The following is a 13,239-nucleotide window of genomic DNA, read 5'->3' as shown; positions in this document are numbered from 1 at the left end:
CTAAATAATAATTATTGTACATACCACATAAAATGGATACACACATACATATGCACTGTAAATAACAGTCATAAACATATTTACATACATAAGTGCTCAATTTTGTTGGTTTTCATATTATTTAATTAATTTTAGTGTATGATGACAGTGGGCTGGTAAATATTAGATATTAAATTAAATGGAAGTGCTTTTAAGAGTTCAAGGGTAGGATATGAAGTTTAACCGAAATTCTCGAAATGATGTATGAAATATGGAAGTTTACGAGTTTTATTAACTTCGTCACATGCCGACATAACACTTTTGGTTAATGGCCGGGGACCACAAGAGAATACACCTATTTTCGAGACCTGTAAAGAAAAGTGGGAAGAGAGATTAATAATACGTTCAATTGAATGCTGCAATGATTATCACAACTTACATAGGAATGCTTCTTTTGTACAAATTTCAAGAAACTTGACATATCTGGTCGTCCAAAATGATTAACAGCCTTAAGACCCGTAAATATTGACGTTTTCGATAACCGTTGGAAGTGATTTTCACAAATGTACTGAAAGAAAAAAATGAATTTTATTACAAAATATGAATATAGAAACAGCAAAGACGTAAAAATGGTAAAGTTAGTTATATATGTAAAATGCATTCAATAAGCTATTTATTCCTATCATTTTATCCCTAACAACCTGAACTGAACAGTCGAGGCCAACCATCGGATCGGACCGTGGTTCTGTTGGCATTGCCACAACATCACATCACCAGAGGTCAGTATCGATGAGATGTAATGGGTTAAGGGAGTGTATGTAGTTCAGAAAATATTCCTGTTTGGCTCGATTGCGAGACTACAGCAAACTGAATTATATTGCCTAGGGCTGCTACCGATACCAATTCGAAGATATGCCGCAAAACTTTGTTCCTTCTTGGTGAGGAGGGTCAGACACTCGGTTGGTAATGCAACTCCACATCGAGCTGAAGCTCTTCTTGCGAAAACTTTGGGCTAACCAACTAGGGGCAAATCACAATCGTCAGGCTGTAACCTCTGTTTCAGGGGCTCCTGACACCCGTGTCTCCGGACAACCTCTGGCCGGTACTAGTTTTTCGTCAATTCTGGCATGGGCACTAGTAACCCTTCAGACACTCATGTGTCTACAAAAAACGTCAGTGTCGCTCAACCAACACCCGTCGACGTCGGAAAACAGGAATAGCAAATTCCTCGAGGCTAGCACGAGTTGCACTAGTGGAGAGGCTGATTCCCATGGAATCCAGGATTCTGAGGTCCTCTTAGAGAGGACACTCGCACAGTACATGCAGCCAGTCTTCGACTTGAGCCCCACATCTACATGCCGCTGTGTCGGAGAGGTTCTTTCTAAGCAGGAATACATTGAGAGAACCATGTCCAGTCAAGAAGAACCCCCTAGGTGGAGGCCGAAACCAAAATCGGGGTTTGTCGCATCGAAAGTAACATCCGAGATGAACCAGAATGTCGCTCTCGCTAGTGTCCCATCTAGATACTACTACTTCGTGCAGCCGGTATTTGCGTTCGATGACACTCAAACTCCTAATATCTTCCACAGCCCAGTCAGAGGGCACTATGGGCAAAATCCCCTCTTGGCCAAAAATAACATTTGCATGTATCACTTCTAGATCAAGAGGGGTTCGCCCAGCAACAACTGCATGGCATCGGTGGATACTGTGCGACATACATGTATGAACGCAACCACCATTATGCGCTGTCACTATAGTATCTTACGATACCTGTACCCCGTTGCGGCGGTATGCCAAATGGGAGCACCATATGTTGCGCAGGCAACAAACAGTCCACCATATACCACCCGTATTCTAAGACCACAATCAGAACGTAAAATACGTCTAACGGGACCGACACATCTTCTCCTTGAGCCGATACAGGTGAGGGATGAAATTCATCCTCTCGCCCATGCATATGCCCAAGTATTTGACTTCGACGACAACATTGGGATGTCGGTTACTGGACAACCTACCTTTCAGTAGCATTGTCACTGTCTTCTCCCGGACAATATGGACACCAACCGTGGTGCCCCAACTCCCGACGATAGACATCATTCTGGCACCCAACAGTTCCATCTCAAAACCAAATTGAGCTTCCACCAGAATAAGCAAATTGTCCGTGTAAGCATATACCTTACAATGTGCATGTGTATGGACCACAAATAGATCCCTGCGGACAACCGTGTATAACCTCAATCTACATCAAGGCCTGCTGCGTCCTCTACATTAAGGCCTGCTTTGAAGCCGAACTAACACTCGCTCTCTGTTCCAACCAACCGCTCCTGAAGCCTCTGCATCATAACCCTCTCCAGTACTTTCCCAAGTACTGGTAGTAGTCTGATACTCAGATAAGATTACTCCTAGCCTTATCAGGCGACTTCAGCAGAATGATGACCTTCGCAGATTTCCACGCCTCCGAGAAAATGCCCAAGTGTACGCACTTGCCCAGCAAGAGCTCTCGGTATTTCGGAATGACCTTCCAGATGCTTTTACAATTCTATCCGCTGATTCCGTCCAACCCAGGCGACATCTTGCATTGCACAAGAGCCACGGCCTGTTCGATATCATTTCTTTCCAAGTCAGAGCCGCAATCTCCTGCGGAGAATGCAACTCCTGCTCCAACCTTGGAAAGAAAGAGGACATCAGACCGAGTATGCACTCACTTCAAGTTCGCCACAAGTAAGTTGCCTCTCTGGAATCTCTTCCGGAGACGCCGTACGGCTCTGCGCTTCAGATTAAATCTCTAATCCTCCACAAGAGTTTCCTAGAGAATCTTCGGTTACATCGCTTGAACAGGCTATAGTTCACAGCAGTGACTGCGTTGGTTAAAAGGGACACTTGTCCATCGACTGGAAGAGTGGAGAACTCGTCCAGAGATACCTCGTTGAACGCACTTCTAATTTGGTGGCCATAAAATGACCAGTCAATATTAGAAGTGCGCCAACGCACAGAAGGGTCAACGAAATCCACCAATTCATCAAATGAAGTCTTTATATTGGACCAAAACTGGTCGAATAAGGTTCCTGAACTAATGCGTATCTGCAGCCAAGTTGACGGCCGTGACAGCCTGCGGATTGGATTTATACAATCCATCTTAATGTCGTGATTTCGCCATAGTCCCCATCAAGCTGCACACAGGACAAGCCTTAAACATCATCAGATGTTCTGACGGTTTGCCTCTGAACGCACAGTTCCGGATGAATGCCATCCTCGGAGCTCACCTCCGCCCGCCGCAGCTAAAGAAAGTCAGCTGCCCATACAAACCGGAATAGTTTTAGCCCGATTATGTTCAGGATGTTACAATAATCTCAATTCGTATTGGGCACGGATTGATGTCCGAATTGATGGCAGAATGTCTGTCCAGCATGTTTGGTACAGACCCTCGTCCACACTTATTCAATTGCTCTGCCAAACTTACTCCAGAAGCTGAGTGGATTCAGCCTGTGAAGTAGCTGCATTTATTTATTTATTTCAGTCTATGGAAGTATAAATCCTAACAGACTAGATTATTATGAGATAAAGTGTAAATCTAATAATTCTTTAAATTTATCTAAAGTATAAGTAAAATCCAAACTTAATTCTATATTTATTAAATTGAATTGTTTAAGCACTCTTACAATTTTTTACATTTCTTAACTTGGAGACAGTATCACAATCAGACTGAATCAAACAAGAATAAGAATCGTATAAAACTGCTACCACAGATTTCCAAGCTGTTCAAGGTCGCATAGGAACTACTCCCCATCAAAATGAAAACGTTATGTTTTTATTTACAAAAAAAGTCTACGAATAGTAAAGTGAAACAGAGAGTTCACCCAGCTGAAGTGATATTTTCCAAACTGTTTAGCCTCTACCTATTAGTTATTATTCCCATTTATTATTGGAGATCCAAATTCCAAATCCAGCATTGGTAAGCAATCACAGAGCTTAAATGCAGTCTTAGTAAAAAATAAAGTCGTTCCTTGCCAAGAAACTTAATCTTTATAAATATTTTTCATGAACAGCTACTCGTATTCTCGGTGTTAACTTGCTACGTTTGCTGATGAAGTGTCATTTCAACTATATACATATTATAAGAACCCTTCTAAAAGCCTTCGAATTATATAGGGGTTACGTGTCATCTACAACATTATTTTTATAAAATTAATACCGAAAATACTTTCTAATATTTTGATATCTCTATAATATATATAGAACATATTGAAATTATTTTCATACTCACCAGCATTGTTGTTCTCAAATCGAATTTATGGAAAAATTGTGTTATGAAAATATGAATCTCCAAAACGTTGGTAACGTCCTTCTTCTCCACATCCCGCAAAACATCAATGAACCATTCAAAGTGTTTATGTGACGGGCAAATCCACAGGAAATATACCTTCTTACATGCGACACCCGAATAACGATTGGTACTTGTACCGAACACCAAATCGTTGAGTATTGAAGCATATGGTGTTACACCAATACCACCACCAACCATAACGGCCACTTCGAATTTATACCAGTCTTGATTGCCACCACCAAATGGACCTTCAATACGTATTTTTGGTTGATCTTCAGCATTATAATTGCAAGGATCAAAATAATTTCGCAATTTCCATGTCCATGGACCTTGAGCTTTAATGTGACAGCTGAGGAAATTTTCATGCGGTGCCGATGTTAGCGTAAAACTATGCATTTCATGGGGGCGGAAGGCAGTACAGGATAGGCGAACCCATTGGCCGGAGAGATATTTTAGATTTGGTGGACGATAGAATTTGATTTTGATAACATCGGATGGTAGCAGTTCTGTTTCTATAACATCCAATGCCATATATTTCGTTCGTAGCGAAACAATTTTATCCAGTGTGTAAATAATACCCGGTCCCAAGAAAAACATCCAGAATCTGGGTGGCCCGGTGAGTCGTGCCAGGCCATGTATCAAACTCAGCAAATACAGACCGATATAGAGCGTGTGCATATTCCAGAAAAATTTATAGGCCTTTTTGCGTATCGTGGGATGGGCAAAGACAAAGATGATGCACATTATAATGAACAGTAAAACGCCCGTGGTGCCTAGAAATAATGAAAATTTTTATTAAAGTTTTCCATAAAATCATTTTAAGAATGTGTTTCTTACCCGTCACAGTTTGGAATAACCAAAATGTTATATCCGGCTTATAGTCCGAGGCAAAATGTACTTCACGCGTTAGACATTTAAGATTTTCATGAGACTGCGTCGAAACATGATAGAAATTGACAATGTGTCCAACAGTATGCAGTACGGAAAAGAACAGGGCAGTACAAGCAGCAATTTTATGAAATTGTATGTGTGAATCCAAGGGTATATATTGTTGAATGGGGAATTCCTTTAATTTCGTTATAAGATTTCTGAAAGAGATGCATAAATATTGCTTAAAATATTGCCATGAATGCATAATATTAAAACGTAGACCGATATTAATAATTTTTGATGTGAGTAGAACAAAACAAAGACTGTGGCTGTACAAAAATGCAGAATATTTTACAAGACATGTGGATATATAAAGTATTAAAACGGACCCAACATATAATCTATAAAATAAAAAAAAATAATAAGGTGACGGAAAAATTATACAATATGAACATTCTAAATATATGTATGGGCAATATTCCATTTTCAAAAAATCGTTTTTTTTTGTTTTCGTGGTACATCAATGATTTTTGGTACACATATAGAGAAAAAATTGGGATTATTATTCTTTACCCGAATTTTGCCGAAAAATGGACATATATATAGAAATAATCACTTCTTGTGTATAAGTACACACCTAGCGGATTGTAGCAAGACCCTTCCGATAAATCTTGGGATTCTATAAGTAGGAGTAAATCTTAAAGTAAAACTATATTATGAAATATACATTTTAAATTGCGTCTAAATCGCGTAATTCTCAAAACCATGCGCATGAGGTTTCCAGGAAGTACTGAAGTTTATCTTCAAATCCATGTATATTTTGCGAAATTTCATTTGACGGCTAAGATGTACTGCACGTTGCATTGAATAACCCAAAACTCGTAAAACGCGAGTAATTTCCGAAAACTCCATATGCCATTAACGCGCATCCGATTTCGGTGTGCACCCTAAAAAAAATATATCGATTATTATATTTTAATGCGGTCCATTAAGAACCATGGATGACCCACCTCCCCCGTTCTAGTAGATGGATTTTCACAAAGAAGATTTTATATCATCCGACACGTACAAAACATTACATTCTCATATACTTAAGTGATATCCGAGTTATGAAGGGGTGAACCTCCGCTTCAGCTACGTTAAAAATTGGCAATATTGCCCATATATATATATATATATATATATATGAACACAACATATGGCATACACAACTGCGCCACGAATTTACGGACTATCAAAAATACATAAGGAAAGAATACCACTTTGACAAATATGCTCATCCATGAACTCTCAAAATACATAGTGGATGTTCCGAGAGTTTTTGATTTCCCATACTTTTTTAGATTCCCATTTTTTTATTTTTTTGTTCAATATGTTACGAAATGTGTTCAGTAACTATCAACAAAAAAAAACATATGTTTTTGATTGATTTGCTATTTGTTTAACAACAAATTTTCCTGGTTTCTACTTAAAGAAGCTAATGATACTGGAACGTGTTAAATGACGTCGCCTTAGGGACCTAACGGGTAAGCCAGAATATGTGTAAGTATTTCGATGTTTGCAAAGCAATGCCCTACATAATAATTCTGAAAAGGTTGTGCAAATCGTAAATGTTTGTTGCGCGTAGGAATGTATTGTTGTTAAATAATCTGTCATGTCTGCCATATTGAGCTTACAGAATTCTAGCCTTTACTATCACACACTGTTCTTTATAAAAGGAGCATTTTTATTTTCTTTAATTTTACTAGAAAAGCTAATCTGAATACTGCCCTTTTGAATTAAATGTTGTAAAAACGAGTTAAATATTACCTACATATGCATTTCGATCCGAATTATATTTCCTATATTTTTTGAGGTATTCGGAATGGGACCACACCAAATGTGGGAAAATGTTTCACATCCTAGCAAACTCGGAATGCAGCATATGTATAAAAGATTCAAGTTATTTCATGTACGAACAGCGGAAAGCACTTCCAAAGGGCTCTCCAGCGTCACCGTTTATTGCAGATATAGTAATGGAGGAGTAATTGGACGCTTCAATGGAGAAATTGACGAATAAACCAAACCATAGTGAAAAGAACAGAGATCGACACATCAAATGTCCTCAATTCCTTTGATCAACATGTAATCTAATTGATCAACATAATAATCTGACAACGTCAAATACTAACAATAGATTGGTAGCAAAAGCTCACCGCATCTGTACGATAATTAACTTTTACTCTAAGCATCCCGGACGAATAAACTTCATAAACAGAGTACTTAATATAAGCGATGAACAATTCCACCAAATGATTTGCCGCAGAAAACCATTGACGTACTACTAAAATCTTGCAAACACAAGAACGAAATGAAGAAACAAGAGGAAAAACCATACAGAACAATGACTGTCTGAGATATTACGGAAATCGAATATTTATGACAAGAATAATTACACTGTGCGACACAAAAATTATTTAGGAGTTCTAATGTATCAATTCTGTTTAGTTTGAGTCCCTGGACCACGAAAATACCTTTCGTTTTTCTGGGTCACTTCGAAATTTAGTTTTATAAAGGTAAATGTAGAGAAAAAACGTGGTTTCATAGATTTTCAATTTGAAACGCGATTAATTTCTTTTATTTCTAACGGATATATAATTTTTTCTTTCGAAGAGTAGAATATTGTATATATATTTGGTAAATCGGTTGAGGATTGGCTGAGTTACAGTGGTTGAAATGTGAAAAAATACGCATAAAAAGACAAAATTTATTTATTTTGTACGATGAAATTATGATATCAATATCAAGTTTTATTATATTACGGGGAAGAAAATTAAATAAGCTTTCGAAAATGAGAAAACTTATACACAGTTTTGTATTGATTCTATGCATATTCACAAAAGGAACTATGGGTCTATCTCGTTTCCTTTTGTCTGTTACAAAAATATGCACAAAAACATAATACCCTGTACCACAGTGTAGTGAAGGGTATAACAAAAATATTATAATACAACTAAACCGAATTGGTACATTAGAACACCTGAATAATTTTTTTCTTGTTGTTTTATAGCACAGTGTTATTAATTAGACTTAAAATCCAAGAATAACGTCAATTGCATGTTCAGCAAAACAAAATCAAAAATGAACTGAAGTGCAATGTAGGGGAGACTGGGCACCTTCGGCACTTTTTTGGAGCTTTATATCTCAGTACTTATTCAACATATATCCTTTTGGTACTATTTTTTATAATTAAGTGTCCTCTGACACTTAATTAATATAATTAAGTATATATCTTATTAAATACTTGTATTTTTGTAGTATTTTCCTGAAGATGACTGCCGAAGACAGTCAAAATATGATGGAGGGTATGAACATACAACTAAAGTTCGAAATATGTGTTGTGATAAAACTCACCTCGCCATTGTAAGTAAAAGCAATGAATAGCAGAAGGACAATGAAGCTGCAGATCCTCTGGTAATAGCTATACCAACACCCATAATATGCCTCAAATCCGTATGTTCGGCCATAAATGAATAATCTGTAAAATTGAAAAAAATTCAATTACATAAAATTAAAAAATTTTTACATCTTTATACTTACGAATAAATCTCTCCACAAAGAGAACAATCGTTATGACGTAGAATAGAAATAGATAGAAAATATTTTGACGATTTTCTTCTAAAAATGTTATGTAACTATCCCATTTCTCTTGCATCCAGTGTCGGGGACGTTCTTGCATTGGCTCGATATTAAACGAAGTCATACGCGCCACATTTGTCGATGTATCCAAAAAGTTTTGTTTAGCACCCTTACAATCTAAACCGATGGCCACGAAATCTCCCTTGTATTCCTTCATCATCAGTTTGAAATCTTGATAGGTGAGGTGGTTTTTATGTTCCAAACCAACATCTTGGAACATACCATCAATTAGTTCCGTAACTTGATCATCGCCAAGGCTTGTGGTTCGAGCTATCTCCACTAAGGAACGCATCATTTCGCTAAGTTCTCCCTTGTCGATGACACCGTTGCGATCATTGTCACACATATCGAAAATAATACGCAGTTTATCGTCAGTTTTACCGCGTGAGAAGAGAACCACAGTTTCAAGGAACTCTTGGAAACTAATGCGGCCATCTTGATCTTTATCGACAATGTTGAACATTTTACGGACAAACATATCATTGGGTTTCATGCCAAGGGCAGCAGCAAATTCCGCCTTTGACAGGGATGTACGCATCACGGTCATAACTTCACCGTCGGAAGAGGCATCAGATCTGCGGCGTCTTTCACCAGGTCTCAGGCCAAATGTTAAGGCGTAAGCCTCACGGAAGAAATATTCTAGGCGTTTTTGTCTTCTCTCTCGGGTCTCAGCACTAGCGAGCATAACATCGCGATTCACTTCGACCAATGTCATTTCTTTTTTGTGCAAAATAAGGAAATCTTCCAATTTCTTTACAAATTTCCGCCTAGCTCCATATGATTCCAGTTCCAATACCAAATCATGATCATTGGGTACCCGCAGCAGAATATATGGTTTCTTTTTAATGTGATTGTGAGCCGACTCCTCTACATTGACCACATCGACAGATTTCAAACTAAATGTTCGCAATTTTTCACCTTTACGATCGACGGTATAGATTGCAGCTTCCGGACCAAATTTCACCGTTACCAATCGCTTGTGATTGGCATGAAGCCATTCGCGAGCTAACATTTTATCTACTGAACCCTTGTGTTGTGGTGCTCTTAATGCTTCTTGACGTATTTTTAATTTTCTTCGTTTGCTATTTTGTAGCTTAACTACACAATAACCGGCACCTGCACAGAGGATCGGCACGAAACCCAAAAATACACAAACATAAATGAACATTAACTCGGAACCGGAAAAGTAATCAAAGCCCTCGAGATAGGTACAGGGTTCCAGTTCAGTGGCATTCAATTGCATGGGTTGGGGACATGGATCACCCTCTTGCCAGTGGAACACATTCCTCTGTATGTCATCTTCACCAATATCCGTACTATTCACAATAATGTCATACATGGTTATCTTACGGATCTCCTCAATTTCTTCTTTGGTAAAAATACCGTTTTGATCATTCTCAAACCAGAAACGATCGGCATCACGTAATCGCTCAAATTGTTCTTTAATCACAGCTGTGAATAGTTCACCCGGTTGTCCATATGATTCCAACATACCACCCACATATACATCGACATCATCCAGCTGGTCGTTATATGCTGAGATTAACATTTCCAAAAGTTCTGGTTGTTTTTCAAATAATTCAGGATTTATTTCAGTCCAGGTGTTACGACGTGGTAGGCCGAATGCTTCGCGAGCACTATTGTAATCGGGCAGGCCATTATCACGACCGCGCATTATATTCAAAGCTCCCAAATCACGACGTGTAAATTCCATGGGACCGAAGAGTTTATCACGTACATCCGAACATAACACGGGATCTTCACGTTCCGATATTTGTGATGACAAACCCATTAGGATTTCTTCAATAGTTGTGTCCGTAAGGAAGTCCTAGAAGAAGACAAAAACATGATTAAACAAGGATACATACATTGAACTTGAAGACTCAAAAATATATTTCCTCAAGTAAAATATATCTTTCAGGAAAAGAGAAAGCGATCTATAGGAAATATCATCGCCATTAATTCACTTACACTTGAATCCCACCATGTCGAACACAAACGTATTGCCGGATAACCCATTGGTGTCTTCTTATAGTTACACTTTGAGTCACGTCTATAAATTCCAGGTGGTATCATGGTGTGACCAAAACGGAAAGCAGCAGCTTGGAATATATGACCAATGCCAGGATGAATATCACGATTGTAACCCTGATAAGGTCTCAATTCCGAACCCAAAAATGCCGGCAAATATTCATATAAAATGACATTTTGCAAACTAGCAACAACAGTGCGTCGAGCCCGCTGAAAGATTTCTTCGTCGGACCAATCGGAATGAGCACGTTTAATACGCTGTGCCAGGGTGTTGTGCCAGCGCAGAAAAAGTATGGCAAAGGCAAGTACAGCGGGATTTTGATTTGTACGGGGATCACCAAGCACTGAAAAGGGGAGAATAAGTAAATAAATAATATAGACAAAATCAAATATCGATGTATCTGATTGATACTCACAAAACAAACGTTCCGGACTGAGCATTTTCATAACACTCGGCACGGGGTTATTAAACAGTGGCACACGCATTGTATTCCTCACCGGAAGTTTACCACTTTTATCTGTCAGCAGAGTGCCATTGTGAAACGAACGCATTGCATTTAGCCAAGCCTCTGAGGTACTATAAATAAAACTACCATCTATCCAGGCAGTCATTTGATTGATTTGCTCTCTTGGAGCGTTAGGACTTTGTCCAGTATTCCGATCATATGCTGCCCTATGAAAGGGTATGTATTTATCACCACGACATTCCTTGTCGTACATTTCATCACATTTCTCGATTTCAATGCGATGCATTTCAATGGGACAGCCCGATTCGGAGGCCATGACAATTTCGTTGGCCACAACCTGACCGAAAAAGGCCAACAACCCGGTACGATTGTATTTCGAACCGAGACCATCACGACCACGCATAAATAGGCGACTCAGTCGTCTTGTTGATGGTCGATTTGAACCGGCCATAGCGTATACGCCATCGGAATATGATGGCGGTGCTTTGCGCACCAGGTGACTATCTGAAAAGGAAGAAGAAGAGGAAGAAAAAAAAAAACGAAATAGAAATTAAACAAAAAAATGTTAAATAAAACAAATTAAGAATGCAAACAAATAAATATTACATCACGACAATAAAAAGTTATCTCAACACGTTGGAATACAAATGTCATCGTGCTCATAGTTTATCTGAATATCATTAAATCGATTACGACGAAAATAATAGTGAATCAAAGCCTAAAATGGAAGTAAAACATTTTATATTTAGTTATGACAATGTTTTACTATGTATGCACACGTCGGCTATCGGTTCGGCGATATATGGAAATCAAAAATGCATATATAACTCAAATTTCTAAGACGATTGTAGGCTATTCGTCAGTAGATGTTGCTAATAAAGCCAGAACTTAATGCCATTAACGTCTCTACCAAATCTATGCAAATTCAATGTGATTAATTTGTAAAATAGGTTTGTTTTTAGAGTGAACTTTTCCTTGAAGATACCTCATTGGATAACGAGAGCACCCAGAGCTGTTTAAATCACGGGAAAGATAGAGCCTTCAGCACTGGCTTTGCTATTACTCCTAGGTTGGTTTGTATTGCAATTGGGTCATATCGGTCCACGTTTTGTTATAGCCCCAAATATTATGCAAATTTTTGACACCTCTTTCTCATTTTTCGTTGGTTCTCATTGTGTATGAAATCTTCCTACCGATTGGTCTACTTTGTAGGGTAGCCCCTAACCACGCATTTCAACAGATTAAGCTGTAATTCGATATTTTGGATTCACTTTGGTTGTCAGATCTGCTTACGAAAATTGATCAATATTAGCTTATGTTTCGGGGTAGCTCCCAATATACGGTATTTTCATGGGTTTGGGCACATGTTTCTATGTAATTGGTTGTAATTATACTCTACACAACTATGTTGTCAGGTTATTATAACTGTGTGCAGCTCCAAGAGTGTGTAACGCCGCCACCCACCCACCTTTAAGTATACCGATCGCCATACATGGACTAGCTGAGTCGATCTAGACATGTATGTCCGTCCGTCTGTCCATTATAAATTGTAAAGACGATACAAGGCACAGTTATGGACCTATCTTCACGAAATTTTGCATATAGGACCGGTTGTACCCAATAAAGACCCCTATTGTTTTTGGTAATAATCGGTTCATATTTAAAGGGTGAAATGGATCAAAGAGGTCGCAATTATGGCCCGAAAATTTAAAAGGTCACATTTATTCTTTGTTGTCAGGTTATTATAACTGTGTGTAGCTCCAAGAGTATGTAACGCCGCCACCCACCCACCTTTAAGTATACCGATCGCCATATATCGACTAGCTGAGTCGATCTAGACATGTGTGTCCGTCCGTCTGTCCATTATAAATTGTAAACACGATATAAGGC

At 38.5% G+C, this 13,239-nt stretch overlaps 1 protein-coding gene across 1 annotated transcript in view; it reads right to left on the bottom strand.

Moving 5' to 3' along the window:
- Positions 1 to 209: 209 nt before the first annotated feature.
- Positions 210 to 13,239, bottom strand: part of LOC133334969 (dual oxidase) — a 35,199-nt gene continuing 22,169 nt past the window's right edge. Inside the window, exons 3-10 of the mRNA XM_061543279.1 lie at positions 11,299 to 11,853; positions 10,823 to 11,226; positions 8,753 to 10,679; positions 8,567 to 8,690; positions 5,141 to 5,391; positions 4,244 to 5,076; positions 419 to 547; positions 210 to 347 (exon numbers count right to left, since the gene is read on the bottom strand). Coding sequence (XP_061399263.1) covers positions 219 to 347; positions 419 to 547; positions 4,244 to 5,076; positions 5,141 to 5,391; positions 8,567 to 8,690; positions 8,753 to 10,679; positions 10,823 to 11,226; positions 11,299 to 11,800 — 4,299 coding nt within the window. The 5' untranslated portion in view covers positions 11,801 to 11,853 and the 3' untranslated portion in view covers positions 210 to 218. The remainder of the gene's footprint in view (positions 348 to 418; positions 548 to 4,243; positions 5,077 to 5,140; positions 5,392 to 8,566; positions 8,691 to 8,752; positions 10,680 to 10,822; positions 11,227 to 11,298; positions 11,854 to 13,239) is intronic.

Source organism: Musca vetustissima, unplaced genomic scaffold (assembly GCF_032173495.1).
Source record: "Musca vetustissima isolate MV318-11 ecotype Yass unplaced genomic scaffold, APGP_CSIRO_Mvet_v1 utg913, whole genome shotgun sequence".
Classification (NCBI taxonomy): domain Eukaryota; kingdom Metazoa; phylum Arthropoda; class Insecta; order Diptera; family Muscidae; genus Musca; species Musca vetustissima.
Note: the sequence above shows the minus strand (reverse complement) of the source record. Positions and strands in the feature narration are given on the sequence as shown.